Genomic DNA, 26954 nt, shown 5'->3' on the forward strand with positions numbered 1-26954 from the left:
TTTGAGGAGCCAGGAGGAAGGCCTAAGGTCCCCATATGGCTGGTTTGCCTGCCTGCCCTTGAGAAGAAGGCAGCGGAGAGCCTGGGAGAATGACTTAGTGTCACTTGGAACTCGGGAAGCCACACTTTTTCCAGGACACACAGGAACCCCTGATTTTTCTTCTCTCATAGGCCAGGTACTCTCCAGTCTAGAGGGACCCCCAATTGGAGGCCGAGTCCCCTTGAGGGACCTCAGTATCACTCTTGATGTCTTTGTGTTGACGTTACCCCTGGAAGTGGAACTCCCCCCAGCCACGGACCCTCAGCACCATCGGTACGGCGGCAAGCTTGGCAGGCTCTGGGGCTTTGGGGAATAAGAAGACCTTGGGAAACCCTAGGAGGATAGTAGCTCCTGATCTTTGATTCTGCTCCCACCCTGCTTAGGTCGACATCTGAGAGCAGCACTTCATTCCCACGGTCCCCAGGGCAGCCATCATCTTTAAGGTCAGATGATGGCCTAGGGCCCCCACTACCACCCCCAGAAGAAGAAAGGTACATCCTTATCTCCCTCTCAGTATCTTACTCCCCCTCAGTTTCATTCTTAGGAAGCTAGTTTATAAACCTTTCTTCCACTTAGGCACCCAGGACTGTCCAGTCTGGCCACAGCCCACAGACTGGCTATTGAGAACACAATGAATGAGGTGAGAGCTTTCTCCCGTCAGTGTAAGCAGTAGCCTTCCAGCGCCGTACCTAATGTTATCCTAGGACTGAGGCAGAGCTCTCTTGGTCTGTAGGGCAGTCTATCTTCTGCTATCTTTTGGTTTGGGGTTGAAGATGTCCCACTAAGGACTTGCACCTGCATTCTGACTATAGATCCGCTGGTTGTTAGAAGATGAGATGGTGGGGGCACTCCGAAGAGGGGGCATGCCCCAGAGCGCTGCCCTACACCGAGCAGCTGCCCACATTCATAGCTCTTCAGGACGCTCTACCTGCCTTCGCCAAACTCCCCCTCTGAGTTTTGTGTTTGGGCCAGAACGCTCCCTCACGCAGTTCAAGGAGGTAAGCCACTCTCAGAACACTTAATGCTTTCCTGGGGGCTCGTCCTTCCTTGAATCCCAGAAAGAAAGACCCCATCTCTATTTGAATCCCCAGAATTTGATTCCTTGTCATATCATCTACTCCTCCCCCACTTGCCTGATAGCCCAGTTCCATGGACAGTAGACCCACCTTGTTATTGGGCCTGCTGAGTTTGGCCAAGTCACCTAACCTCTTCTTACCTCAGCAGTGGTGATGTGATGGTCAAAGCGTCAAATGAGAAATCCTGCCTAAACTATGATCTTGGCTCCTTCCCTAGGAGTTCCGACGCCTTCACCTCCCTGGCCATGTTCTCCTTGAGGATCCTGACAGTGGCTTCTTCTTTGTGGCAGCTGGCCAACAACCAGGTGGACTCCATGGGGAGTCCCCTTCAGCGGCCTGGGCTTGGCACAGCCATGAAGACAAGGCTGAAGATGCTGAAGGGGAGGTAAGTCTGACTTGAGGACCAAGAGCTGTGGCAGTTGGCATGGAGCTAAATCTCAGTTCTGATTTCTACTCTTCAGGTCTTGATAGCCAGCCCCCAAGTCCCTGGCTCCCTGGAGGATTCTGAAGGCATCCCCCTCATCAGCCTGCCTGGCTTGTCACAGGGAGGTAAGAAGATAGGCAGCATAGTCTGGGGGCCATAGCTGTCTCTCCCAGCTTCCATTTCTCCTGGCAGATCTGCCACAGGATCCAGAGACACACCAGGCATTTCTCTTTCTCTGTACAGGCAGTCAGCCTGGGCCTACCCGGGGACTAAGCCTTATGTCCAGTCAAGGCAGTGTGGACTCAGACCACCTAGGTAAGGTCAGAGTGGGGGTGGAGCACCCCAGGTTGATGATATATGGGCTTAGGGCTGCATAGGGGAAAGTATCAGGGGACTTACTTAAAAGAGACTGTTAAGCCTGATGCTCTTGAAAATCAGAAGACTCAGGCTCAGCTAAGGATGGGATGAATGTGAGCACATTTGACACAGGTTACGATGGTGGCAGCAGTGGCTCAGACAGTGAGGGTCCCAGTGAGACCCTTGGTGAGAAAGCCTCCTTCACACTTCGGACTCCACCTGGACCAGTACCTCCACAGCCTTCATTCTCAGGCCTTCCTGGGCCCTCCCTGCCTGACTTCTGGCTCATCGTCAGGATACTGCAGGATCGTGTGGAAGTGTATGCACATGCACGGTATGTAGAAGCCGTGGACTGCACCCTGATGATTTCAGCTTCTTGTGTCTAAAGGCACACACCTTTAACCCCAGCACTTGAAAGACAGAGTCAGAAGAGGTCAACCTGATCTTCATTGTCTGTTTCAGGTCACCAGGACTACAGTGAACCCCTGTGTTCAGGGGCGGGGGGGGGGGGGGGGGGAGCCTGAGAGCTGTGGTAGGATCTTCTGATACCTACTGCTGATCTTCCCTCATCTTCTAGGAAAAGCACATCATTTAAATTTATATTATTTATTCATTTGTTTTTGAGATAGAACTGGCCTGGAACTTTTATAGACCATGCTGGTTTCAAATTCATAGAGTCCCACCTGCCTCTGCCTCCGAATGCTGGGAGTAGAGGTGTGTGCCACCATGCCTGACACTCCTGTCTCAGTGGGGTTGAAAAGCTGATGGGGTTTATGTCATCTACCTGAGCCTTCAGAGCATCTACAGTTCACAAAAGTTTCAGAGGTTGATGGCTGATAGTTAACAAGTGTATGTAACATGTAAGTGCCTGTCTAGCCTGTGCAGGGATCTACATAACAACTCTATAATCTACAGTAGTATTGCCCTAGCAGTGTAGGTGAGGAAACTCAGTACAGAGAATTAAATACTTGCTCAGGTCACAGTAAGTGACAGCCAGGACTCACTTAAATACAGGCATCTGTCTAAATACCTATTCTTAGAGGTGGCCCAAGAGAAGGCCACATTTTGACCAAGCTTTAAAACTAAATAAGGGGCATGCTGGATGCTGGGAGCCTCAGTACAGTTCCATGAGGAGCTGGCAAGGCAAGCATAGAGCTTAGGTCTCCAAACTGCTGGAGATGTTCGTGTTTTCCCTTGCCAGCGAAGTTCGCTTCCTTTGTCCATATTTACCTCCTTTATTATGGTTTCCTTTGACCCAGCACCATGACCTTCCCTCCCACTTGGGACACCTAAACCTTCCTCCCACTGCAGTTCTCTGTCATATCCATCCTCCCTGCCTAGGAGCCTGATTCGGGATGATGGCGGGCCTGGCACTGAGTGTCGCCACCTGCAGCAGCTCCTGGTGAGGCGTGTTGGGGAGATCTGCAGAGAGGTCAACCAGGTAAGTCAGCCAGAGACAGGACTCAGACACTCGGGCAGAAGAGGAAGGAGTTTCTAGGAACCAAACTTTTAGAACCTGGTTGTCTGTGTCAGACTTAACAATGACAGAGACCTTTTCTTTGCACCTCAAGTTCTAGAAAACTGTTACTCCCTCATTCCCTACAAGCTGGAAGGCTTTCTTTTCATGCCAGTGACTCCCGAGATGTTTCCTGTCCTTCCGCTGTGCTAGCATCAAGAAATCACTGAGAACCAGACACAGGGACCCTAACTCTATAGTGCTCTTGTAGAAGAGGCCATGTAAACATTGAACAACTAAAACTAAAGTACATAGATGATTTCAGTGTCAGCTGTGGAGAATTATTCTGCAGCAGAAAAGCAGAGGCTGCTGGGAGAGCACGAGGCAGGGTTCTGACCCTGGAATATCTGGGAAGACTTCCTGGATAAAGCAGTTTTAATTGAGAACTGAAAGATGGTGACCAGATTCTCTGCTGGTGCCTTCCATTACTGGTACTCTCATTGGTGGTGCCCTCATTACTGAAACCCTTCATTGTTCACTCTTAGAAATTCAAAATTGTGTTTCTGACTCCCCAAGCTACCTGTCCCCACCATGGGCCATTGTTCTCTATGTCTGCTTCTCTCCAATCCAAACCCCCAGATCACCTTTTTCTCCATGTAGACTGAACAGTATCTGCAACTATGGGTTCTGTGTCTCCTTAATGAGAAGCCTGTTCTTGGCTTTCAGTTCTCAATGCCTAGAAGTAACCTTTCCATAGTTCTCAACACAGGCTGTTGTCCTGTGGCATGCAAGGCTGACCCGGTATTAAAGCAGATTGTCCTTGGCTGCCTCCTAGTCCTCAGTACATGCATGGACTTTTGTTTTTGATACAGTGTGTTATAGGTAGTCCAGACTAGGCTCCTGGTGTTCTTTTGACCTTGGACCTCAGCAATAGTGGTCATTCTCTGTGGCCTTTCCTCACCCACTTAGTAGGACGTATTTCAGTTTTCTGACACCTTGCTCCTTCTCCTAGCGACTGCTCCTTCAGGACCTTCATGACAGTCACGTTTGTAACTCCCTCTTGGTGGCCGAGAGTGAAGAAGATCTCTGGCGGAGTGAGACGCCTTTCCATTCCCGTCAGCGGGCACCCCTGCCCAGTGATGGTATGATGCGGGTACTCCTGCCCAGTGGTGGTATGATGCGGGCACCCCTGCCCAGTGGTGGTATGATGTGGGCACCTCTGCCCAGTGATGGTGTGATGTGGGCACCTCTGCCCAGTGGTGGTATGATGTGGGCACCCCTGCCCAGTGGTGGTATGATGTGGGCACCCCTGCCCAGTGATGGTGTGATGTGGGCATCCCTGCCCAGTGGTGGCGTGATGCGGGCACCCCTGCCCAATGGTGGTGTGATGCGGGCATCCCTGCCCAAGGGATGTTAGGTGTGGACGCAGCCAGGAGTCTCCCTCACAAGGCAGTGTCACTGCCTGTCCTTTTACCCATGCCTCATGTGAGAAGCAAAGCTAGAAAGATAGGATCCCTGCATTTGACCGCTGCTAGGTCGTCACTGACTTTAAAGAAAGCAGTTCAGTGAGAGATGGAATAGAAGCAGATGAAAGGGCTGAGTGAAGGTGGATAGCTGGAGCAGAGGGCAACTGCTCTTTCAAGTAGGTCACAGAGAAAATGGATATATGACTGAAGGAAGGTAGAGGCAAGGGAAGACCTTCAAATGAGGTACAGAATTGTGCTTGCTTGGGTTTAGTAGGGAGAAAGTGGTACTTGAAGAATGTTGAAGACTATTAGCTCCAGTCTGTGACCCAGCTTCATAATGGCACGCCTTTGCCTGTTCTTGCCTTAATACCCAAAATATTCATCTTAACATGTAGCTGGGTTTTTTTACTCTTACTCTTTGGGGGCCCACCACCCAGCTCCCAAGTAAATACATGGAGACTTATTCTTACTTATAAATGCCCGACCTAAGCTTGACTTGTTTCTAGCCTGCTTTTCTAACTTAAATTATTTTGTTTCTCTTTAACTATATTTTGCCCCTGGGCTTTTTAACCTTTCTTTAGTCTATATATCTTTCTTTCCTTCTTACTCTGTGGCTGGCTGAGTGACCAGGTGGCTGGCCTCTGGCATCCTCCTCTCCTCCTTTTCTCACACTTCCCCTTCCCTAGATTTCTCCTCCTGTTTATTCTCTGCCCACCAGCCCTGCCTTTTTCTTTCTCCTGCTTAGCTATTGCCCATTCAGCTCTTTATTAGACCAATCAGTTGTTTTAGGCAGGCAAGTAACACAGCTTCACAGAGTTAAACAAATGAAACATAAAAGAATACAACACATCTTTGCATCATTAAACAAATGCTCCATAGTATAAACAAATGTAACACATCTTAAACTAATATTCCACAACATTAACCCAGTAGGGGAATAGACAGGTGAGGAGTGTGACGGGGTGAGAAGTTGGCGGCCAGTTCTGCAGGGAGGAGACAGAGGGAGGAGTCTGAGACACTTTACAGAAAGTTGGTCTTCTGATTGGCTGTCCCTCCTAACAGACAGACATAGGGCTTCTTTGGGACTCCTGGGGTTTCTGGTCATGGGAAGGAAACACACTAATCTAATGGGGATAGTAATTAAAGCCTCAGTACTTGGGCTCCTTTTTCTTGCACCCCATAAGCACACATGCCAGCCCACAGAAGAGAAGCCCTGTCATGTCCTCTGCAGTTTTTCCTTCTGGTTTGAGAGGCCTCATTTTTAATATTCCCAACCATTTTTTTTTACCATTGTTAGAGGAGGATGTCTCTCTGTATAGCCTGAAATGTTTCCTGTATAGATGTAGAAATCCTATAATTAGGGCTAAACAGATGGCTCAGAGGTTAAGAGCACTGACTGTTCTTCCAGAGGTCCTGAGTTCAATTCCCAGAACCCACATGGTGGCTCACAGCCATCTATGATGAGATCCAATGCCCTCTTCTGGTGTGCAGGCAAAATGTAGACCGAACATGGTATGCACAATAAATAAATAAATCTCTAAAAAAAAAAAAAGAAAGAAAGAAAGAAATCCCATAATTAGCAGACTGCTATGGTTTTTCTGGTAGTTTCTGCACATGAGACTGAGCCTAGACAACTAAGCAGCGCCACACCAGGACTCACAGCAGCCTGGATGGAAGGCCAGGCAGAACCGAGGCACGGGTCTTCCTTGTTCCAATGTCCACATATTCTCTGGAGCCCGTAGGCCAGAATGTCCGGGTTCTGCGTAGCCTGCATGTTGCTGTCCCCTGACAGTGGTGTTTCTGGGAAATCAAACTGCTCCTTTACCCTTAAGAAAGTTCCTCGTTCACCTGGAAACATGACAAGGGTCAAACAGGGCACTGAGCTGCGCACATACCTTTAATTACTATACCAGCCTTTGGGGTCTCTCCTTCAAAGCACAGGAGGCTACCCCCACGTGCAGCTAATGTGCACAGCATCTGTACTTGTTTCTCAGTGAGGTACTGCTACAGCTCTTGGTGACGCCAGGGGCTACTGTCATGTGTTATCATAAGCCAGAATCATTTGGCATCGCCTTTAGGATTGCCTTTCTTGATGTCCCTCCTTAACACCTTCTAGTCTCCCGAAGGCAGTCCCAGAAGCCTCGGCACCATAGCCTGGCCTTCTCAGAATGTGCTTGTGCCTAGCTCTTCCTTGCGCCCCATGCTTACCTTTCCTTAGGAGAATGTTAGGGGTGAAGGATCAGAGGAAGAAGTCTAGGGTAAGGAGGCTGAGGCCTGGGTATCCTGTTTGTCACCCATACTGCCCGTCTCTGCAGATTACGCTGCCGATGAGAGCTGTGCTCCCCGAGGATACCTAGCAGCCACAATGCAGTTTGTCCCAGGCCATTTCTCCTGTGACGTTGTATGGGGAACTGTGATCCGAGTCCATTCACGCCTCAAGATGGGACCCAGCATGGGGGTTTCTCGGGGTATGTGATTGGCATGAGAGGGCGGGCGGGGGGGGGGAGGTGTGTAGGAGATCTAGAGAAAGAAGTTTCTTCACCCCATGTTATTATTCCAGCTATCCAGGCCCTGCGCTCTGTGCTCAATGCCTTCTCTGTAGTGAACCGGAAAAATATGTTTGTTTATCAAGAGCGAGCAACAAAGGCCGTGTACTATCTTCGGTACGTGACCCCTGAGAACATGGGTTACAGCCTGAATCAGGGATGGCGTGGGAGGAGACATACCAAAACTCCTTGCCTTTCTCTTCTAGGCTTCTGGAGACATCTTGCAGTGACCGACCATGGGAAGGGGATTCTCTGCCCCCATCCCTAGCTTTGTCCCGAAGCCAAGAACCCATCTCCTCTGAGGATTCATTGGTATGTGTCTTTCCACTGTCTGTTGCCCCCATGCACCCCTCACACTTTGCTTTTTGGAGCCAAACCCTGACCGTTGTTGTCCCTATAGGGTCCTCGCTCTCCTCTGGACATGGCTTCCAGCCGCAGTCCTGATGCTGTTCGCCCTGTGGGCCAAGTAGACAGACATATCCAGCTGCTGGTGCATGGCGTAGGGCAGGCAGGTAAGGATTCTAAGTATTTCTCTCTTGTCTGCCCCGGGCTCTATCCTCCAGTGCTTGCTATGCTCTGGGCTTGGCTCGAGTAGGAGCCGGGTGAGACAAAACAGCCGATTGAGGTATAGTGTGGAAGAGGAGCAGGATAGCTGCTGGGTCCACTGGCATGAGACCAGAGATAGGCTGGGTGAAGATGATGGGATCAGTTGGGGCTACACTGAAGCCGAGGTATCCAGGTAATGTGGACCAGATCACAGGCTAAGACTTCCATACTGTCCTAGTTTTATTCTGTTGCTGTGAAAAAACACTACCTAAAGCAACTTAGGAGTTCATGTCAGCTTACAGGTTACATCATCAGTGGAAATCAGAGCAGGAGCCCAACAGTAACTTAACGCTGAATCCACAGAGAGCACTGGTGCTGGCTCACTTACCGGCTCATGCTTACCTAGCATTCTGATGAGATCGGGCGCGTTCAGGGTGGTATAGCCGTAGACTTACCTAGTATTCTGGTGTTTTCCTCCATGACTCCCTGCCCAGAGGATGTCCTGGGTCCTCCTACAGTAATTACTAACCAAGACAGTCTCCCACAGATATGCTCACAAACCAATCTGACCCGGGCAGTCCCCCAACTGAGACTTCATTCTCAGATGACTCTAGGCTGTGTCGAGTTGGGTTAGAGCTAGTTAGCTAGGACACTTCTCTTTGAGGAATTTTGCACAGCTCTGGGATTGGTGGTATATGGGAATGGTATTACCATTCTTTGGGTAAGGACTTTGAGGATCTTAGGTAAAATTTATGTGTCCAGAATCATGTTGGACAGGCTGACAAATTCCATTTAGCTGCCATGTATGGTTATATCCAGTCCCATTGTTGTGGTCAGGGGCTTAAGGCCTGGACTCAGGATGGCTGAATCCTCTAACGATATCCCCCACCTTTCTAACATGGCTCTGTCAAGGTCCTGAAATCACAGATGAATTGGTGAGGGTTCTGCGTCGGCGTCTGGATGAGGCCACACTGGATGTCATCACAGTTATGCTGGTTCGGAACTGCAAGCTGACCCCAGCTGATGTAGAGGTCAGCTGCCTCTCTGACATCCTCTGTGGATCCAGCCGTGGTGTGCCGGGGACACGGGTGTGCCGGGACGAGTAGTCAAGAATCCATGCCTTCAGCTCTGTCTCTTCACAGTTCATCCAACCTCCTGGAAGCCTCCCCTCAGAGGTGCTGCATCTGGCCCTGCCCCCATCCTGCAGACCCTGGCTTCCTGCCTTGGCCTGGTACCTCCGTCAAAACTTACTCACCTTCCTGCATTCACCCAAGTACACAGACAGCAATAGCCGGAACCACTTCCAGGTGAGATTGCCCTACCTGTCCACATTCGGTACCCTGTTCCCTGCACATCAGACTTTAACTTTTCTACAGATACTTCCATCTCTGGTTTTGCCCATAGCCTGTGTACATCTACCTACCTATGTCTCCCTGAGCTCCCATGCATGCCTATACCCTCTTCGCCACTTAGCGCTCATGGCTGTTCTCTCCCCAGCATCCACTCCCACCACAGGGCAGCCTCCCCGACTTGGACATCTACTTGTATAACAAACCTGGTGGACAGGGCACTGGTGGCAAAGGTAAATTGCTGGGCTTAGGCCTTCGACTATAGGCAGGTGTGAGCAAGGGTTTTTACATCTTCAGGCCAAGGATGCCTTGCTGTTGAGGAGGGGCCTGGGAGGGGCTGTGTGCCTGTGCTAGATCTGAGCCTTCCTACGGATTTCTCTACAGGAGTTGCTTGCATCACTCTAGCCTTTGTGGAGGAAGGAGGAGCCCCCATCTCACTAGCACTGTGGCCCCCCTCTTCTCCGGGGCCTCCAGACCCCCTTCGAGAGGAAGAATTTGAGCAGCTGACTCAGGTCATTCGCTGCCCGAACATGTTAGATGGTGCTTCAGGTAAGACAGCCTGCTGAGGTGGAGTGTTCCCTCAATGCTGTGAGGCAGGAGTGGGGACAGGGTGGAATCCACCACAAGTGACCTCCAGCTTTCCCTCCAGCTCAGGATGGGTCCCCACGGCTTCGACTGGATGTGTGGGAAAAGGGGAACATTAGCATCGTACAGCTGGAGGAGAAGCTCCGGGCTGCAGCTCGCCAGGCCCTGGCTGACGCCATCATGGAGCTGAGACTGCTGCCGGCTTCACTGTGTACAGAAGATATACCTCCAGGTATGCAGATCAAGAGCCCAACTGCTATGCTGAATCCAGAGAAAGTCAGAAATCAAGGCAGAACCATGCGGTGGACAAGGGTGCAGACATGAGGTTCAGAGAAAGAAACAGAAGCCCATCACCTTGTCTGTGCCTCCTCAAGGTGAGGCAGTGGCAGAAGTGTATACACTCAGCTGCTCTGCCCCAGCACACACCTGAGGAAGAAGATACCCTCAGAAGCTCGTCTCTCAAGCATGTGCAGCTACACAGTTTTACCAGGCTGGGGGTGAGCTTTTCTATAAAGAGAGTCAGTGATGAGAGCCTGCAGTGTTTGGTGTCCACAGGAAGTCTCAGAAGCGGGCCATTGGAAACTAAGAGCCCTGCCTGCCGCGCCAGCACCTTTCCCTCTACGGCTGTGTCCGGGGAGCCTGTGACTCCACCCAGCAGAGCCAGCCGTCGAAGTTTCTGGGATATGCTGGTAATGGAAGGAAGTGGTGAAGCTGGCTTCTAACTGTCTGCCTCCTGGCAGCTCCAACCCTCCCCCCCACAACCCTGTCACTTGTCTTTTGAGATAAAACTGCTCTGTCCTTTGGATAACATATGAGGCTCCCCTTGCTAGAGAGTCCCAGCTTATCAACTGCCTTTATGTTTCAAATGGGAGCCCTCTAAACAATAGCACTTTTACCCACAAGGAAGATGAGTCAGGAAAGTTAAGTAACCTGCCCAGACCTTAGTTAACTGTTGACCCCAGGACTGAGCTTCAGTCCTCTAGCCCCTCTAGGCTCATTTCTGCTCCACAGTACCCCCATCTCCCCTTTCTTCTTCCTAATGGCTGCTCCTCACTCCCTGTGTTGTTGCTAGAGTAAAACAGAAGGTGGAGATTTGGGCTCCCCCAAAACAACTGATGATATTGTCCTGGATCGGCCAGAAGATACTCGGGGTCGGAGACGTCATAAAACTGAGAACGTTCGGACCCCAGGTGGATCTGAGCGGGCACCAGGCTCAGATTCCGGAGCCCAGAGACAAAGGTATGTGTGTGGTGTGGTGTGGTGTGGTATGGTATGTTGTGGTGTGGTGTAGTGTTTGTGGTGTGCGTGGTGTAGTTGGTATGGTATGTGTGGTGTATAGTGAGTGTGTGGTCTAGTATGATGTAGTGTGTGGTGTGGTTTTGTGTGGCGTGTGTGGTATAGTGGGGTGTGGGGGGGTACAGTGTGGTGTGTGTGTGGTGTGGTGTGTGTGTGGTGTGGTATCAGGGCGTGTCCAGGTGTGAAGTCCCTGAATGGTGCAGGTACCCATGTGTCCCATGAGTGGAGCATTCTAACCCCTATTCTGCCTTTAGACGCCGGACAACACAGCTAGAGGAGGGCGAGGTGGGGACTCTGCACCCTGTGTTTGCTCGTGTCATTCAGCGCTGGATGGGATTTATGGTTCAGATTGGTGAGACCCCGGTCCCTCTCCCATTCCTCAGTCCTTGGCCTGCTTTCCATCCTGCAGCCCAGCAGTGACGTCTGTCTTCCAGGGTGTGCCTCGGTGTCCAGGAGCTCCACGCACATGGTGTCCCGGTTCCTCCTCCCATCCATCCTGTCAGAGTTCACTGCCCTAGCCATCTCAATGGCTGGAGACACCAGTGTCCGTGTTTTTGAGCAGCATTTGTGAGTTTGAGATCTGGTAGGATTGAAATAGCCTTCCCCAGAGCCCTAAAAGCTGGCAACTGGAGTAAGCCAAACCATTAGGCACTGGGCTAGGAGAGGTGGGCACAAGGCCTTGGGAAGTATAGGCCAGACCAGAGAATGGGGCCAGGAATAGTTTCCCTCTTACCCATTCCTTCCTCCTAACAGAGGTTCTGAGCCGGATACCTTCAGCCCTTGTTCCCCAGGGCAGTTGGGCCCGGCTCCCCGCCCAGCAGTGGAGCGGCACCTGCTTCTTCTGGGAAGGAACTTTGCACAGTGGAGGAGACCAACCCAGCAGGGTGAGGGTGGGGGTGAGGCCCTGCAGGGGGAGGGTAGGATGGGGGCTCAGCCCTCAGCCCCCATCGTCTCCTCCCCTCCCTGTAGCTGCCAAAGCTGTGCAGCGCTTTGAGTCAGGAGGAGATGGAAGCCCAGGTCGAGGTGCTCCCCGGCAAAGGCTCTTACTGCTCGAGGTCATAGACAAGAAGGTAAGTGTGTGGTCAAGGGCTGGGGTAGGGAGGAGGAGCTCTGTAACCTCACTAATCCTGACCCCTGTCTCTAGCTACAGCTGCTGACTTACAACTGGGCTCCAGACCTGGGTGCGGCATTAGGTCGAGCTCTGATCCGCCTTGTGCAGTGGCAGAACGCACGAGCCCATCTCATCTTCTGTCTGCTCAGCCAGAAGCTCGGGCTCTTCCATCACTGTGGTCAGTTGGATTTTCCTGTGCGAGATGGAAAGGTACCTACTGCCTAGCTCCCACTGCTGGTTCTGGCCACTGAGTGACAGTTAAAAGAAGCAGGGAGAGGGAGACAGTCTGGGGACAGAGGTAGTACCAGAGGAAACCCCGATGTGGGAGGGAGGGTTCAAGGTCAAAAGGGCTTGAGCCAGATGTGATCCTCCATCCCTCTCAGGAACCAAACCCATTCTTGCTGCCGACCATGGACGTGGAGACCCTCATCCGGAACGCAAGCCCTCCACTGAGTCGCGAACAGGGCCGGCTCAGTGGGTGCTCTCGTGGTGGAGGTCCCCTTCCCCTGGACACATTTCCCTTTGATGAAGCCCTGAGGGACATCACAGCTGCTCGCCCCAGCTCCACGGTTGGTCCTGTGCCCAGACCTCCAGATCCTGTCACCTACCATGGGCAGCAATTCTTAGAAATCAAGATGACCGAGCGAAAAGGTGAGGAATGTGGGCCAGGCGATGGGGAAGGATCCTGTGGAGACTGGAAGGGAGAGGAGGTTGGCTGCCGCGGCTTCTACTGATGCCTCTCACCCCCAGAGCTGGAGCGCCAGATGAAGATGGAGAACCTGTTTGTAACATGGCAGCAGCGGTCTGCACCAGCCAGCATGCCCATCAGTGTGAGTAGCCCCCTCTGCGTTCTCCATCAACACCTCTGACCTTTCCTTGGCCACTGTCCCACTGCTACTGCCCTGTGTCCCCAGGCTGGGGAGCTGGAGACCCTGAAGCAGTCATCCCGCTTGGTGCATTACTGTGCGACAGCTCTGCTCTTTGACCCAGCTGCCTGGCTGCATGGACCCCCAGAGACTTCTGTGCCTGCGGAGGGGCAGGTGAGCCCTGGCTTTCTCCTCAGAGACCCATGCCCAGCAGTGACCTGTACTTCATCCCTACAGTGTGGTCAGTAGATAAGAGCCTTAATTTCCATTCCTGCAGCGGCGACATCGCCCTGAGTCAGGATCTGGGGGTCGAGAGGGTCCCACAAGCTGCGAATCCTTGGATGTGCCTCCCCCAGTAGCCCGAGAGGAGCCATGGCTGAAGGAGCTGAGCTTGGCCTTCCTGCAGCAATATGTGCAGTATCTACAGAGCATCGGCTTTGTGCTGGTCCCGCTTCGGCCCCCATCACCTACCCGCAGGTGAATCTGGTCCTTCTTCCCTAAGCACTTAACCCCCATGAGTGAGGCCCCACAGCCTTCCTTTCTTCATATGGCTCCTGCCTTGACAGCTCAGGCATAGTCCATGTTTTCCTTCGCTCACCACACTGGTACACATGTATGAAGACCTTAGACACGTTTCATGTGCTACTGCATGTCCTATAAACCTCATGCAGTTTGTGAAACTCAGAAACACATGCACAGACTGAATGTTCTCACCAAGCTGTGCCCACCCACACCTCATTCTTTTACATGTCTGCATATATCCATACATGCAGTTCTCACATTCACGCCTAAGCTTTTGAATCTGAGTCTTATTGATTCCTGTCTTGGTCTTCATGTTAACCTCTTCACCTCTGCCCATTTTCACCAAGGCACTCTGCACTGGTCCTACTTGTACCCCTGACTATGGCCTGTTCTTAGTCATGCTCAACTCTGGTTAGTACTAACAGCCTGAGTCCTGGAAGAAGCCAGTTGTCTCTCAGTCACTACATAGCATCAACCCTAAGCCTGGCAATTCTCTAACAACCTTTCTTGTCTTGGGCCAGATTCAGAGCCTGTATTTTTGGTTTTAATTTGTGTGTGTGTGTGTGTGTGTGTGTGTGTATGTACAAAGACTAGCATGACCTCTTTTCATGGTGTAGACCTTGGTAATCTATTCAAGGGTGCTTAGTCCAACTTAATAAACCCCAGTGTCCTTGAATGCTGACAGAAACACTGACTGCACAAATTGAGCTGGTATTTTCAAATCAGACCATGCAGTTTGAGCAGTGAGTGACTTCAGTACATCTGCAGGTGACCTGTCTTGTTCTCGGGTGGCCAATGACAGAGTTTCTCTGTAGCTTTTGAGCCCGTCCTGGCTGACCTCCAACTCACAGAGATCCACCAGCCTCTGCCTCCCGAGTGCTGGGATTAAAGGCTTGTACTACCACCGCCTGGCCTTGACACTAATTTTTTAAAAAATGTTTCTAGAACATAGTTTAAAGTCAAACATTCCCTTCTCAGCAGTTTTAGTGATGGCTCAGCCTCATAGTACTTCCTTGAGGATTAAGCAGAACATTTCTACCAGAAAGCCACGTCCATGGCAAAGATGCCCCGAGCAGCCCACTGCAGATGGTAGATAGTGACTGAATTGCCAGTGTTCTGAGTGGGGTACTGAGTTTACTGACCCTAGGGGAATCCTCCACACACTGGTTCAAGGCTGGTAAGCCCCTAACTTGTCCCCCAGTTCCCTTTCTTCAAGCATTGGCACTCCATTACCACCTACCAACACGGGCCTGGCATTTCTGCTCCTTGAAGCCACAGATGGGACACACCATCTCCTTCAGACTTTTCAAAGTCCTTCCCTGCTTCTCATTCTCCTTGGCTCTGAGTTAAGAACGAGAAGGAACTGGAGAGATGGCTCAGTAGTTAGGAGTTTTTGCTGCCTTCCTCAAGGCCCAGGTTCAGTTCCCAGTACCACATTAGACAACTTACAACTCCAGTTCTAGAGAATCTGTTGCCCTCTTCTGGCCTTCACAAGCAAGTGCAGACTTATCACATGCATATACTCACACACATACACAAAACGTATGAATTTAAAAAAAGAAATTAAAGATCAAGAACAGTGGGGCTGCCATTCCCCAATTAAAAGAAAACTGCCTTTCCCTCTTAGAGGACCTATCCATCTCCTAGTAAGGTTTCAGGCATGCCTCATCTTCTCCCTCCCCTCTGCAGATCTCTCTCCCAGGTAATGAAGAAAGATGCCTGGTTTCCTCCAGCCCTGTACCCACCCTGAACATAGCTTACTTGCCAGACAGCAGCAGCTGCCCTGCAGTCTGGACGTGGACTCTAGCCCCAGCCATGCTTACTGAGGCACTCAGAGCAAGTCATCCTTCCTCAGGCCTGACTCTTGCCTGTAAAACAGGTCCATGTGAGATGGCCTGGTACCAGAACTTTCAGTCCCTGGCCAGCCTCACTCAGCCTCTGTCTCTCTTCCTTTTCTGCAGCACCAGCCGGCTACGGGCTATGGCTGTCCTTGGAACAGAAGGTCGCGGCTCCTTCTCTTTCCCTAAAGCCAAGACTGAGGGGAGCCCTAAGGTAACTCATTGTCACATGATGCTAAAGTCAGCAATGGCCTGAGTTATGTTCCCATCCGTACCCAAAGTCAATGACTGATTAACTTACCATTTGGCTAATCCTAGACTACCAGTACTAAAACCTGTACTGATTGGCTGATTCCTAGACTACCAGTACTAAAACCTATACTGATTGGCTGTTTCCTAGACTATCAGTACTAAAGCCTGTACTGATTGGCTAATTCCTAGACTACCAGTACTAAAACCCATACTGATTGGCTGATTCCTAGACTGCCAGTACTAAAGCCTATATTGATTGGCTGATCCTAGACTAGGACTCCACTGTCTTGGCTTGAGGCTGGTAAGTCCTCAGAACATGTCCCCTTTTTCTTTCTTCAGAGCACTGGCACCCCAGCCACTACCTACCACCTGCAGCGGGCACTGCCTGGGGGCATCATCCTCATGGAGCTGACATTCCAGGTGAGAATGGGGAGCACTGAGTGGGAGAGCTTCCCCTTCCTCTCATACCCCCCTCATCTCATCTCACCCTCTCTTCAGGGCTGTTACTTCTGTGTCAAACAGTTTGCTCTGGAATGTTCCCGAATTCCAATGGGACAGGCTGTCAACTCTCAGGTATGTGATGGGGACAGGGTAATGTGGAGTGGACAGAGAACTCAAGTACACTCGTTGCCACACCATTGTATGGTGGGCCCTATGGTTTCATGACCCTTGTAGTGGACGTAGTGCTGACCACACCATTCTTCTGTCTGACCTGGGAAATCCAAAGCTACATTCAACTGTAGCACAAAGGCTATAGAGATGGTCCTGCCGTGTGCCAGCACATGTATGTAATGTGACGCCTCAGGTCAGGGCCGTGCAAGACCTGGTCTGCTGCAAACTGGGGACAGTCGACATTGCCAGTGTAGTCACCAACACTGGCACTTGATCATTGTTATGTCCTGTCAGTCTGCCTCAAGGCAGGCCCTTGATACCCTGGAGGGAAGCAGTCAGGAGTGTGCAGTTAGTCTAGGAGCAAGCCCTGGCTTGTCTGGTTTGACTCTTTGGGTTGCCAGAAATGTCACGACAGGGCCCATACCTTGTCATAAGTTCACATGTACCTCTAAGAGTAGGATCTAGTGGGACCCAGTGCAGTCAAGACTGCCTCCTCTCTATTATGGGAACCCCCATGCCTGGATGATTCAAACCAAACCCCAGATGGTTGCCTTTGCTTTGAGCATTGAGCATAGATACGTGGTCACGGTAGGTCACAGAGTAATACAACCTAGAAAAGCATAGTGCAGGAACCTTCCTGGACCAGAGTGCTCAAATGGAAGCTTTGGTTAGCGGGCCCTCACTGACACTTTTCTGAGGGGTTGGAGGTCTTCCTCCTAACTGCCTCTGGCTGCCTGTTACCTGATTTCCAGAGATGCCTAGGTTCTCTCTAATCTCTAACCCTGCTCAGGCTTCTGAGTTTGGGTTTTTGAGAAGGGTCTTATATAGCCCAAGCTGTCCTGGGCTCACTATGTAGCCAAAGATGACTCTGTACTCCTTACCCTCCTCTCTCCACCTCCCAACTGCTAGGATTCACAGGCCGTGAGGAGGGAAGAGCTGATCTTGTGCAAGTGTCTAAATTGCTTTAGGATGCCTTTATTTGTCAAATACCCTCTCCATGTATGAGAAAAAAAAATAGTTTATCCTAGGCAGGTGCTGAGCCTGAAGGTCACAGAAATTAAGTACTTTTGTTCTGGGATACACAACTCATCAATGGCAGACTTGGTTGAAGTCTAGGTTTCTGTACACTGATTTCAGCCTTACCTATTTCAGCTCATCACACTGCCCCTGACTGAGATCTGTGCATTATCTCCAAGGTAGGTCAGGAAGCTGACACCTAGAGACTGGTTTACCAGGACCACACAGCTAGTCAGCCCTCTTCTAGTGTTTGTTTGCTCTTCTATCAATTAATGCTCCCAAGGGTGTCCAGATGAAGTCTGCCATTCCAGCAGCACACACCCTGTTGTTAATGCTGTTGGTGGAGCAGACCATGAAGAGAGGGCTTTGCCTTATCTCTGCCTCGTTCCCTCTCTCTCATCCGTCTACCACATCATTCAGCCAGGCAGTCTCAGAGGCAGAGGAGGCCTACCCTGGCCTGGCCCTGCGTATCCCAGGGGAAGCTTTTTAGTGAACAGTAGTGTTGGGTGTCAGGCAGAGGAGCCTTCCAGGGCTCATAGGTACAGAGTGCAGAGGAGAGAGCGTACTGTCCTTGGGAAAGGTAGGTGAAGACTTTCTGATAGATGAACATCTGGCTTTCCTTGACCTTCACCTGATGTTCTGTATCTTCTAGTGCTTTGTAATTATTTATTCCACGTATTATCTATTGTCCCCATCCAGCTAACTTATATAAGCTTCTTGAAGGCAAGGGTCTGTGTCTGTTTCCCTACATTTAGAATGGTCACTGGCAAATACATGGGAGATTATCAGTCAGCCTCTGCTGCATTGCTGAATCTGTGTCAGACTTGAATTAGCTACCCGAGTGGCCCGGATCCATATGACCAGGGAGGAACAACACAGAGTGTTAAGGGGAAGGTTCCCCATAGAAGCTGCTCTGGCGGAGGGAGTTCTGGGTCCACAGCAACAGGAAGTGTTGCCAAACTTCCTCTCTGCCCAGGAGGGAAGAATGGATTGGACAGTGTGTGCTCCCACACCCTAACCCCAGCTCCTCCTCCTCCTGTCGCTCCCCAGCTGTCCATGCTCTTCACAGAGGAGTGTGACAAGGTCCGTGACCTGATGCACGTGCACTCCTTCAGCTATGACTTCCACCTGCGCCTTGTGCACCAGCATGTGCTCGGTGCCCACCTGGTGCTGCGCCATGGCTACCACCTCACCACCTTCCTGCAGCATTTCCTGGCCCACCACCCTGATGGACCCCACTTCGGCCGCAATCACATTTACCAAGGTCAGTGCCCAAGGGCAAGCCAGTGAGGCTAAAATTGAGCAATCACGTGGCCAGGCCTAGCCTGGTAAGGCCATGAATTGCTCATTTCCCTTGTACCATGTCCATTCTTTCGGCCTTTGTCTTTTAAGTTTTTCACAGCTGATTTCACACCAGAATGAAGGCCCTGTGTCTGGAGTTACTCTGCCCTCTCTTCTGGACATTTTATCCCATCTCAACAACATTCCACAGAACCTTGGGAGCTCCCCAAGGAAGCAAAACCTTAGTATTCCCATCCTCTGGCCTCCTCCCCCACCAGCCCAGCTTGCTTATCCCAGACTTAGTGTCTCTTTCTCCTGTAACTTGCCCCATAGGGACACTGGAGCTCCCCACCCCACTCATTGCTGCCCACCAGCTGTACAACTATGTGGCCGACCATGCCAGCTCTTACCACATGAAGCCATTGCGAATGGCCCGGCCCGGTGGCCCAGAGCATAACGAATATGCCCTGGTGTCAGCATGGCACAGGTAAAGCTAGGAGGCAGCTTCCAGCACACACCTGGTAGAGCTGAGGTTGGGGCCACAGTTGGAGTAGGAAGATACGTTTTCTTGGGTACAAGGGTTAGGACTAGTTTCATTAGAGCCTCGGAATTGACATCTCTCCACCCCAACTACGCAGCTCTGGCTCCTATCTGGACTCTGAGGGACTTCGCCATCAGGATGACTTTGATGTGTCTCTGCTTGTCTGTCACTCTGCTGCACCCTTTGAGGAGCAAGGAGAAGCTGAGCGACATGTTCTGAGGTCAGATCTCTTACCTCAAATGTACCCATTTCTCAGATTGCCATCTGCTCCTATCCAGAAATCCGTGGCTGTGACGCTCTCCCACTCTCCTGCCCCTTCCCTTCCCTAGGCTTCAGTTCTTCGTGGTGCTCACCAGCCAACGAGAACTCTTCCCAAGACTCACTGCTGACATGCGCAGATTCCGGAAACCATCCAGGCTTCCCCCTGAGCCAGAGGCTCCTGGGAGCTTGGTTGGTAGCCCTGGGGAGGCATCAGGGATTATGCTGACCCCAGGGCCAGCTCCTCTGTTCCCGCCACTGGCCACAGAAGTGGGTATGGCCCGGGCACGTCTGGCTCAGCTGGTTAGGTTGGCTGGTGGGCATTGCCGGCGGGATACCCTCTGGAAGCGCCTCTTCTTGCTGGAGCCAGCAGGGCCTGACCGGCTAAGACTCGGGGGGCGCCTGGCCCTGGCAGAGCTGGAGGAGCTCCTGGAGGCAGTCCACGCCAAGTCCATTGCGGACATTGACCCCCAGCTGGTAAGAGACCTCACTCCACAAGGGCCAGCATTGCTCTCAGCATTCCATAGGTGACTCGGTGGGAGGGAAGGCGTCTTGGGTGACTCTGGAGTGGTAGGCTTAGGGCTGTGACCCCTCCCCAGGACTGCTTCCTGTCCATGACAGTCTCCTGGTACCAGAGCCTCATCAAGGTTCTTCTGAGTCGATTCCCCCAAAGCTGCCGCCATTTTCAGAGCCCGGACATGGGAACCCAGTACCTGGTGAGTCCTATTGTCCTCACTCTACAGAGAAAAGCCGCAGAAATCCTCATCTGACATTACAGAACCATTCACACAGGCTCTTCCTTGTGTTGTTGTCTTGCTGGAGCTGGGCCACACTGATAGCCTTTAAAACCTCTGAGCGGTGGGTAGTGAGCCCGAGTGCATAATTGCTGGGAAGTGACACGCCTTGGCTTGAGGTCGCAGACACGAAGTGTGGCACTCAGCCCACTGAAACACAGGTGCTCACCCTCCACCACTGTCTGGGGATCTGCGTCTCAGCAGTATCCCAGAAGGTGGACACTGCGCACGCGGGTGTGAAGGCACAGCTGTGAAGGACAGGAAGCGAGAAAGCGACAGTGAAGAGTGTGTGCATGGGAAAGTAAAGAGATGAGAAGATGGCGCAGCTGTGGTTAGGAAGACCGCGAGTGAGAGGAGGAGGAGCGGGCCTGGAGCTAGACCACAGGTCATCCAGAGAAGCCAAGACTTCAGTGGGCAGCCAGAGGGGCGTTTGGGGTACCAGTGATGGGAGCGCTAGAGTGGGACAGAGGAAGGGTGATGAGTTCTTGGGGCAAGTTGAGTCTGTCATCCAGGAGGTGTGTGGACTTGTGGGATCAAGAGAGAGAGGCCACAGCCACATTGGTAGGTGGTGTAGAAGCCCCAAGGGGAAATCACCCAGTGGTAGATCCGGAGCTGAGTGCTAGGAGCAACCGACGTCAGGAGGCAGTAGGAGACCTGGAACTGCTGGAGGGTTGTACCAGGTGTCTAGAACTGCCCTTCCCTGATTGGCTTCCCTGCCATGTCCTCTAGAAGATCCTGACAGGGCTCTGACAGGCAGGGTTGAAGCCCAGTGTGGCAATACCATCCTGAGTGACCCAGGCTCGCAGATAGGCTCAGACGTGACAAAAGGAACCTCACCCTCCTGCCTCTTCAAGAAGCCCTGCAGAGGGTTCACACCCACTGGTTCGCCCCCTCTTCTTTTGTATCTGTTGCTTCAGGTTGTGCTGAATCAGAAGTTCACTGACTGTTTTGTGTTAGTGTTTCTGGACTCACACTTGGGAAAGACGGTGAGAACAAAGGGCAAGGGACTTCACGGGAGCTATACCCCAAGTACTCAAGTCAGCCCTCTAAGAGTAGGCTCCCTCCTGCAGCTAGCTCTCTGTCCCCCCACACGCCTCTCACCACTGCGCCTCTGTCTCGTTCCCCACAGTCTCTGACGGTGGTTTTCCGAGAACCTTTCCCGGTGCAGCCCCAGGACAGTGAGAGCCCGCCAGCCCAGCTGGTCTCTACCTATCACCACTTGGAATCTGTCATCAACACAGCCTGTTTCACCCTCTGGACCCGCCTCCTCTGAGAAAGTGGACTACTGACTTCATTGGTTGAACTGTGGATCTATAAGCGTGCCATTTGAGGCACGACAGACCGGCATTTATGAACCCTGAGTCCTCAGACACAGTGACAGCAAAGATTGTGACTGTGTCTGGGGGACTGCTGCTACAGTCTGGCAACAGGGACCACCCTCCTTCCTGCCCAGTTGGTGGGGCACCAGGAAGCTTCACGTGAACTGGCAAGCACTCACCCCTTAGAGCACCTGACTCAGAGCTGTCACTGTGTGCAACCTGCATCCTTGGCCCTCTGGTCTTTGCTCTCACTTGGCCATCACTGTTGAACATTACTCTTGCGATAAGACACTGGCTCTAATCTTGGCCCTGCCTCTCAGGCACCTGTGACCAGAGTTTACCTCCCACCCCCACTGGACCTTTGGTTCCTTGTCTGTAGATAAGGAGGGCTGAGAAGCTCTGTGTATACACAGCAACCCTGGCACCGACTGGAGGATTTGAGCTTGAGCTGTGTGTCCCTTCTCAGTAGGAGGGAATTAACTCAGACATTGAAGCATTCGACACTGTGTGTCCCCTGCCCCTGTAATATACACATGAAAATGCCCAGTGTGTCTTTAATTCAGAGGAGCCTCAGGACCCTCACCTGCTGCCCCAGGGCAGCATGCAGGTGCCTATCAAATCCTACTGGCCACTCCGTGGGTGGCCCCATCTGTCCCAGTATGAGCGTAGCCAGCTCAGACCCTCCACCGTGTCTCCTGCAATGAAAGAGAGGTAATGCCATCTCGACCCATAAGGAAAGGACAGCCCCCGTCCAACATCCGTCCCTCCAATGACCCCTTCCCCAAGCTACCAGGAGCCTCACCTTGAGGCCGATACTCGCAGCCCACAAATCCTTGGTAACCTTCATCTTCTAGCAGCTGGAACAGGTAAGAAAAGTCCAGCTCTCCTGAGCTGCCTGGCTCCCCTCGGTCTGGGACCTGTGCCACCTGCACATGCCCTGGGAACAGATGAGAAGGGACAAGGGATGAGAAAGGAAGCAATCATAAAAAACAACGTCAGGCAGGAGGGAGCTTGGTAGGGAGAGCCCTCACCAACAATGGGCAGGAACTTCCTGATATTTCCTGTCAGATTCCCATCCATGATCTGCCAGTGGAACACGTCCTGGGGAGAGAACGTCAAACCCGCAGGTGTCTGCCACAGTCTTCCCCAGACTGGAAGACAGGACCTGGAGAAGCACCTGTCTTCTACTCACCATTTGCAACTGAAGATTGGGTCTCCCAACCTTCTGCAGGATGGCTGCCGCTGTGAGGGAAAGCCAGGAAGAAAGCCATGAGGCTTTGGGACGTGTGAATTAAAGAAAGGGGGTGGCACAGGACTAGAGTCCTACCCTGCTGGGGTGTATCCAGGAAGTACTGGGGGTCCGTGATTCGGGTGTTAATGGGCTCCAGCAGTCCCACGAGGTTCTCCTAGAACCATGTTGGAGGCTGTCAAGGATCACTGGTAAACAACCTCATCTGTTCCTCTGACCTGTGCTCCTGCTCAGCTTTGTACCTCACCCAGTGTGCCCAGTCCCCACCGTGTACCCCCTTACTCTCTCACCTGAGCCAAAACCCCAGCCGCGTGCCTCAGGTTCTCCAGAAACACTGTCTCCATCTCCGCCTTGACTGCTGCTCGGTCAGCCCCGAGGGGTACTCGGCCAGCCATCAGGTGGATCCTGTAGAGAAGGTTGTGGGGAGGGCTCATGCCCTCAAGTCCCTGTGTGTCTTCTGGGTTCTCTCTGACTGTACCGGCCTCCCCCATCACCCAGGTCTTCAGACCATTTAAGGCATATGCCCAGACATCCCAGCAGCCTCCACAGCTGCGTGTCAGCCCAAGGCAAGTCACCCATGTCCTCTTGCAGTCAGCCCATGGGGCCTCTGCCTATCTCTGATTCCCTCCTGGACTCTTAACCTCGCCTTTCCCTTGTTCCTGCATAGCTCATAGCATGCCTGAGGTTCACTTTTCTTTTTTTCCACATTTTAAAAATTTATTTGTGTATGAGCGTCTTGCTTGCATGTATCTGTGTATACCATGTGTGTGCCTGGTGCTCTTGGGGTTGCCCCGCCACTTGATTGTGAGCTGCCATGTGGGTACTGGCAACCCAGCCCAGGTCCTCTGCAAGAGAACAAGTGTTCATAACTGCTGAGCCATCTCTTCAGCCCGGAGGCTTACTTTTTAAAGAGGATTTTAACCCTTGCCCCTTTTAGACAGTCCTTGTTGCTTAACCCTGCTTCACATCGTAGCCTCCTCCCAAATGCTTTCTGTCCCTACTGTTGACTGATAATGAGCCTCCTGCAGCCATTTGCTTCCCAGCACCTCTTGACCTCTGGGGTTTGACATTAGTCCCATTTTGAGGCTCCTCATCTCAACAACATCCAAATTCCCACAGGCCCTGCAGGCATCCAGGCCCTTGGAACTTAGTGTTCACCACCTCCGGCCTCATTAACTGAACTGGGCTCAACAACCGTCCTCTGGCAGGGACAGCCTCCTTGCCTGAAGAGTGGACCTCTCCCTATAAAGCGGATGTGTGGGCCTGCTAGTTTCATTACCTGCATCGCTATCTGCAAACCGCGCTGCCCCCCATCCTCACCCCCACACTTTCTCATCCTTGTTAAGCTCCCTCATCAGACCCCAGCACTCAGCATGTGAGGTGAGCCTGAAAGCGTGGTATACAGAATGACACACACGAAATACAAAAAGTAGTCTGCAAATGCCCTAGCCCACAGACGCGGGGCTTCTCCCGATCTGGCCCGAGGTCAAGGGAGGGCAGGGCAGGGTACCTGGGGCAGCCCAGAGCCTTGGCGTACAGCACAGCCTGCTCCAGCCCCTCTCGGAAGGCCGCCTGTCTCCCGGGGACAGCCCCCAGCCCCATCTCCCCCTTCTCTTGGTCTCCTGTGGAGAGAACCGGCGTTAGTGCGGGCTTGGCTCCCCGCAGCCCGGCCACTCCCCGCCCCCGTGCGCACCCCGCGGCGTGTTGATGAGCACCAGCCTTAGCCCCGCGGCCCGTGCAGCGCTTGCCAGCGCCTGGGGCGGCTCGGCGTACGGCCAGGCCACCTCGGCCGCCTCGAAGCCCGCACGGCCCGCGGCCTGCAGCCGCTCGGGCAGCCCGGGGAGCTCCGGGAACAGCCATGAAACGTTGGCCGAGAAGCGTAGCGGAGCCATGTGGGCGGAAGGCGGCGGCTTCGGGTCAGGAAGCTGGGTAACTGGCGAAGGGCGGAGCCAGGCCGCCCTAGCAGCGACCGTACTGGAAGCCAAAGTCCCAGTCCAGTTCAAACAAAGGGAGGTGGATGTCTGAACGAATCGCCTGGTGAAAGAAAAGAATGTATGTAGCTTTTCGCTAAGTAACGCTCGAAAGTTATGAGCAAATAGCTTTATTTGAGTCAGAGTCTCACTATGTCACATATGCTGATCCAGGTCTCCTGCCGTCATCCTCCTGCCTCAGCCTCCTTCTATGGGATTACAGGCCTACCTCCACCACACTCGGATCTTTATACCAGCAGTCTTCACACCGCCAGCCCTTTGGTTTTCCCTTAAAGACTAAACACTAAGTGAGCAGTTTCTTTTTCTGAGAAAATTCGGATCATGTTGTATATACTTTTATAGCCTATCTTTTTCCAAGCGACAGTCTATTAACATTCCCCCGTGTTCTTCCATACTCTTCAAAGTCGTGCCAATCGCTGTTTATTGTTGCACTGCACACTTAGACAGCCCATAATTATCTTCATGTCGTTGTGGATGGTGTGTGTGTGTGTGTGTGTGTGTGTGTGTGTGTGTGTGTATGCGCACTGTAGGAGCGCTTTAAAGCGCCTCTGGGTCCCCATCTTATTTTTAAGATTCCCTTTATAACAATGTCCATCACAGAGCTTGCCAGTTCTAGATGTTTGTCCATAAAAGAAACAGCTGTACCAGGGTAAGGGCAGTAAGCAGCTGGGGGTGAGGCAGTCTCCGCCTCCGCTGATTGGGTCACGGGAAGACATCCAAGGACAGCCAACCTGGGCCAATCAAGATTCCCTTATCTGGATTTGGGTTTGCCAGATGATTGGATATGTGGAAACTTAAAATAAAACCTTAAAAAAATAATTTTAAAAAGTGGAACAAAGGTAGAGCTCAGAAGAGCATAACAGAGTCCTTAAGTAAAAGCATCGGGAAAATCTGCTGTCCCGGTGCGGCTGCTCCACAGCTGGGTGCTTTCCCTGGCTGGGATGCTACGGTACCTGCAAAGCCTCCTGTGTTTCATATTTTCTTTTTTTGGATTTTCGAGACAGTAGCTTTTGGTTCCTGTCCTGGAACTAGCTCTTCTAGGCCAGGCTGGCCTCGAACTCACAGAGATCCGCCTGCCTCTGCCTCCCGAGTGCTGGGATTAAAGGCGTGTGCCACCACCACCTGGCTCCTGTGTTTCTTGAAGCAATTTGAACAAATCTCTTCCATCCACAGAAACCCGACTTACTTGCCGCATAGAATTATATAGTTCATAAGTGGAAACAGGCTTTTGTTTGTTTGTTTTATTTTTTTCTAGACTGTTTCTCTGTAGCTTTGGAGACTGTTCTGGAACTCGCTCTGTAGACCAGGCTGGCCTCAAACTCACAGAGATCCGCCTGCCTCTGCCTCCCGAGTGCTGGGATTAAAGGCATGCGCAACCACTGCCTGGCAATCTTTTTTTAAATTTATTTTATGTGTATGGTGGTTTTGCCTACTTATATGTCTGTGCAGTACATTCATGCAGTACCAACGGAGGCCAGAAGAGGGCATCAGATCTCCTGGAATTAGCTGCTAAGTAGGTGCTGGGAACTAGACTTGGGTCCTGTGGAACTGCACATCTTCTGCAACCACCCTTAAATTCTTGTTTTGTTTTTGTAATATGGAAAAAGGTCACCAGCCATTCAGGCTATACAAGAACATACAGCAACTAGCAAGCCTTTAGTGATACCAAGAACCCTACCTTTAAAATGGTTAACTGAGAAACCAGTATGGGTTAAGAAGTGGCCTCTAGCTGAAGATAAATTATCAGGAACAGCTGATATGAGAGCAACTAGATGCTCACCATATTGAAGAATCAGCCAGCCCTTGGAATTCTCCTGTGTTTGTTGTAAAAAAAGAAATCTGGTAAATGGAGAATGGTGGCAGATCTAAGAGCTGTCAACAGGGTAATTCAACCTATAGGTCCGCCACAATCTGGAATTCATTTGCCTTCTCTATTACCAAAAGGATGGCCTCTTATAGTTATTGATTTGAAAGATTGTTTTTGCACTATACCTTTACAAGAAAAGGATAGAGAAAAATTTGCCTTCACAGTGCCTACTTATAGTAATTCTCAGCCTACTAGGAGATATCAATGGACTATCTTCCCACAGGGGATGCTCAATAGTCCCACGTTGTGCCAATATTTTGTAAGTCAGCCATTGGAAATAATTCATAAGCAATTTC

The 26954-nt window shown here is 51.7% G+C and overlaps 2 protein-coding genes across 4 annotated transcripts in view; one reads left to right on the plus strand and one right to left on the minus strand.

The window, feature by feature from the left end:
• Positions 1-22588, plus strand: part of Szt2 (SZT2 subunit of KICSTOR complex) — a 46157-nt gene extending 23569 nt beyond the window's left edge. The window contains exons 33-72 of one of the 2 annotated variants that reach the window (XM_041651778.1): positions 171-312; positions 423-530; positions 616-679; positions 852-1037; positions 1333-1500; positions 1577-1664; positions 1783-1854; positions 2029-2230; positions 3238-3337; positions 4365-4494; positions 7134-7286; positions 7379-7481; positions 7571-7676; positions 7765-7876; positions 8823-8941; positions 9053-9217; positions 9408-9492; positions 9644-9808; positions 9909-10076; positions 10400-10533; positions 10917-11083; positions 11395-11492; positions 11575-11707; positions 11894-12024; positions 12110-12210; positions 12285-12461; positions 12635-12902; positions 13002-13081; positions 13166-13291; positions 13395-13594; positions 15601-15691; positions 16069-16149; positions 16228-16302; positions 18409-18622; positions 18973-19126; positions 19278-19400; positions 19510-19915; positions 20038-20154; positions 21150-21218; positions 21362-22588. In XM_041651778.1, coding sequence (XP_041507712.1) covers positions 171-312; positions 423-530; positions 616-679; positions 852-1037; positions 1333-1500; positions 1577-1664; positions 1783-1854; positions 2029-2230; positions 3238-3337; positions 4365-4494; positions 7134-7286; positions 7379-7481; positions 7571-7676; positions 7765-7876; positions 8823-8941; positions 9053-9217; positions 9408-9492; positions 9644-9808; positions 9909-10076; positions 10400-10533; positions 10917-11083; positions 11395-11492; positions 11575-11707; positions 11894-12024; positions 12110-12210; positions 12285-12461; positions 12635-12902; positions 13002-13081; positions 13166-13291; positions 13395-13594; positions 15601-15691; positions 16069-16149; positions 16228-16302; positions 18409-18622; positions 18973-19126; positions 19278-19400; positions 19510-19915; positions 20038-20154; positions 21150-21218; positions 21362-21505 — 5525 coding nt within the window. In that variant the 3' untranslated portion in view covers positions 21506-22588. The remainder of the gene's footprint in view (positions 1-170; positions 313-422; positions 531-615; positions 680-851; positions 1038-1332; positions 1501-1576; positions 1665-1782; positions 1855-2028; positions 2231-3237; positions 3338-4364; positions 4495-7133; positions 7287-7378; positions 7482-7570; positions 7677-7764; positions 7877-8822; positions 8942-9052; positions 9218-9407; positions 9493-9643; positions 9809-9908; positions 10077-10399; positions 10534-10916; positions 11084-11394; positions 11493-11574; positions 11708-11893; positions 12025-12109; positions 12211-12284; positions 12462-12634; positions 12903-13001; positions 13082-13165; positions 13292-13394; positions 13595-15600; positions 15692-16068; positions 16150-16227; positions 16303-18408; positions 18623-18972; positions 19127-19277; positions 19401-19509; positions 19916-20037; positions 20155-21149; positions 21219-21361) is intronic. The other variant, XM_041651779.1, reaches the window with a different exon arrangement.
• Positions 20248-24706, minus strand: Hyi (hydroxypyruvate isomerase (putative)). 2 transcript variants are annotated; one of them, XM_041651780.1, is made up of 8 exons: positions 24494-24706; positions 24311-24422; positions 23091-23205; positions 22879-22957; positions 22744-22793; positions 22583-22652; positions 22354-22488; positions 20248-20480 (listed from the first exon to the last, which is right to left on the minus strand). In XM_041651780.1, exons 1-8 carry the CDS (start codon positions 24690-24692, stop codon positions 20398-20400), a joined length of 843 nt encoding a protein of 280 aa, XP_041507714.1. In that variant the 5' UTR covers positions 24693-24706; the 3' UTR covers positions 20248-20397. The 2 variants fall into 2 exon arrangements, with proteins under 2 accessions (XP_041507714.1, XP_041507715.1); XM_041651781.1 differs by lacking the exon at positions 20248-20480 and adding an exon at positions 22078-22246.
• Between the last annotated feature and the right edge of the window lie 2248 nt (positions 24707-26954).

This window comes from Microtus oregoni, unplaced genomic scaffold (assembly GCF_018167655.1).
Source record: "Microtus oregoni isolate MIOR12 unplaced genomic scaffold, Mior012 000005F_ref0000423, whole genome shotgun sequence".
Taxonomy (NCBI): Eukaryota; Metazoa; Chordata; class Mammalia; order Rodentia; family Cricetidae; genus Microtus; species Microtus oregoni.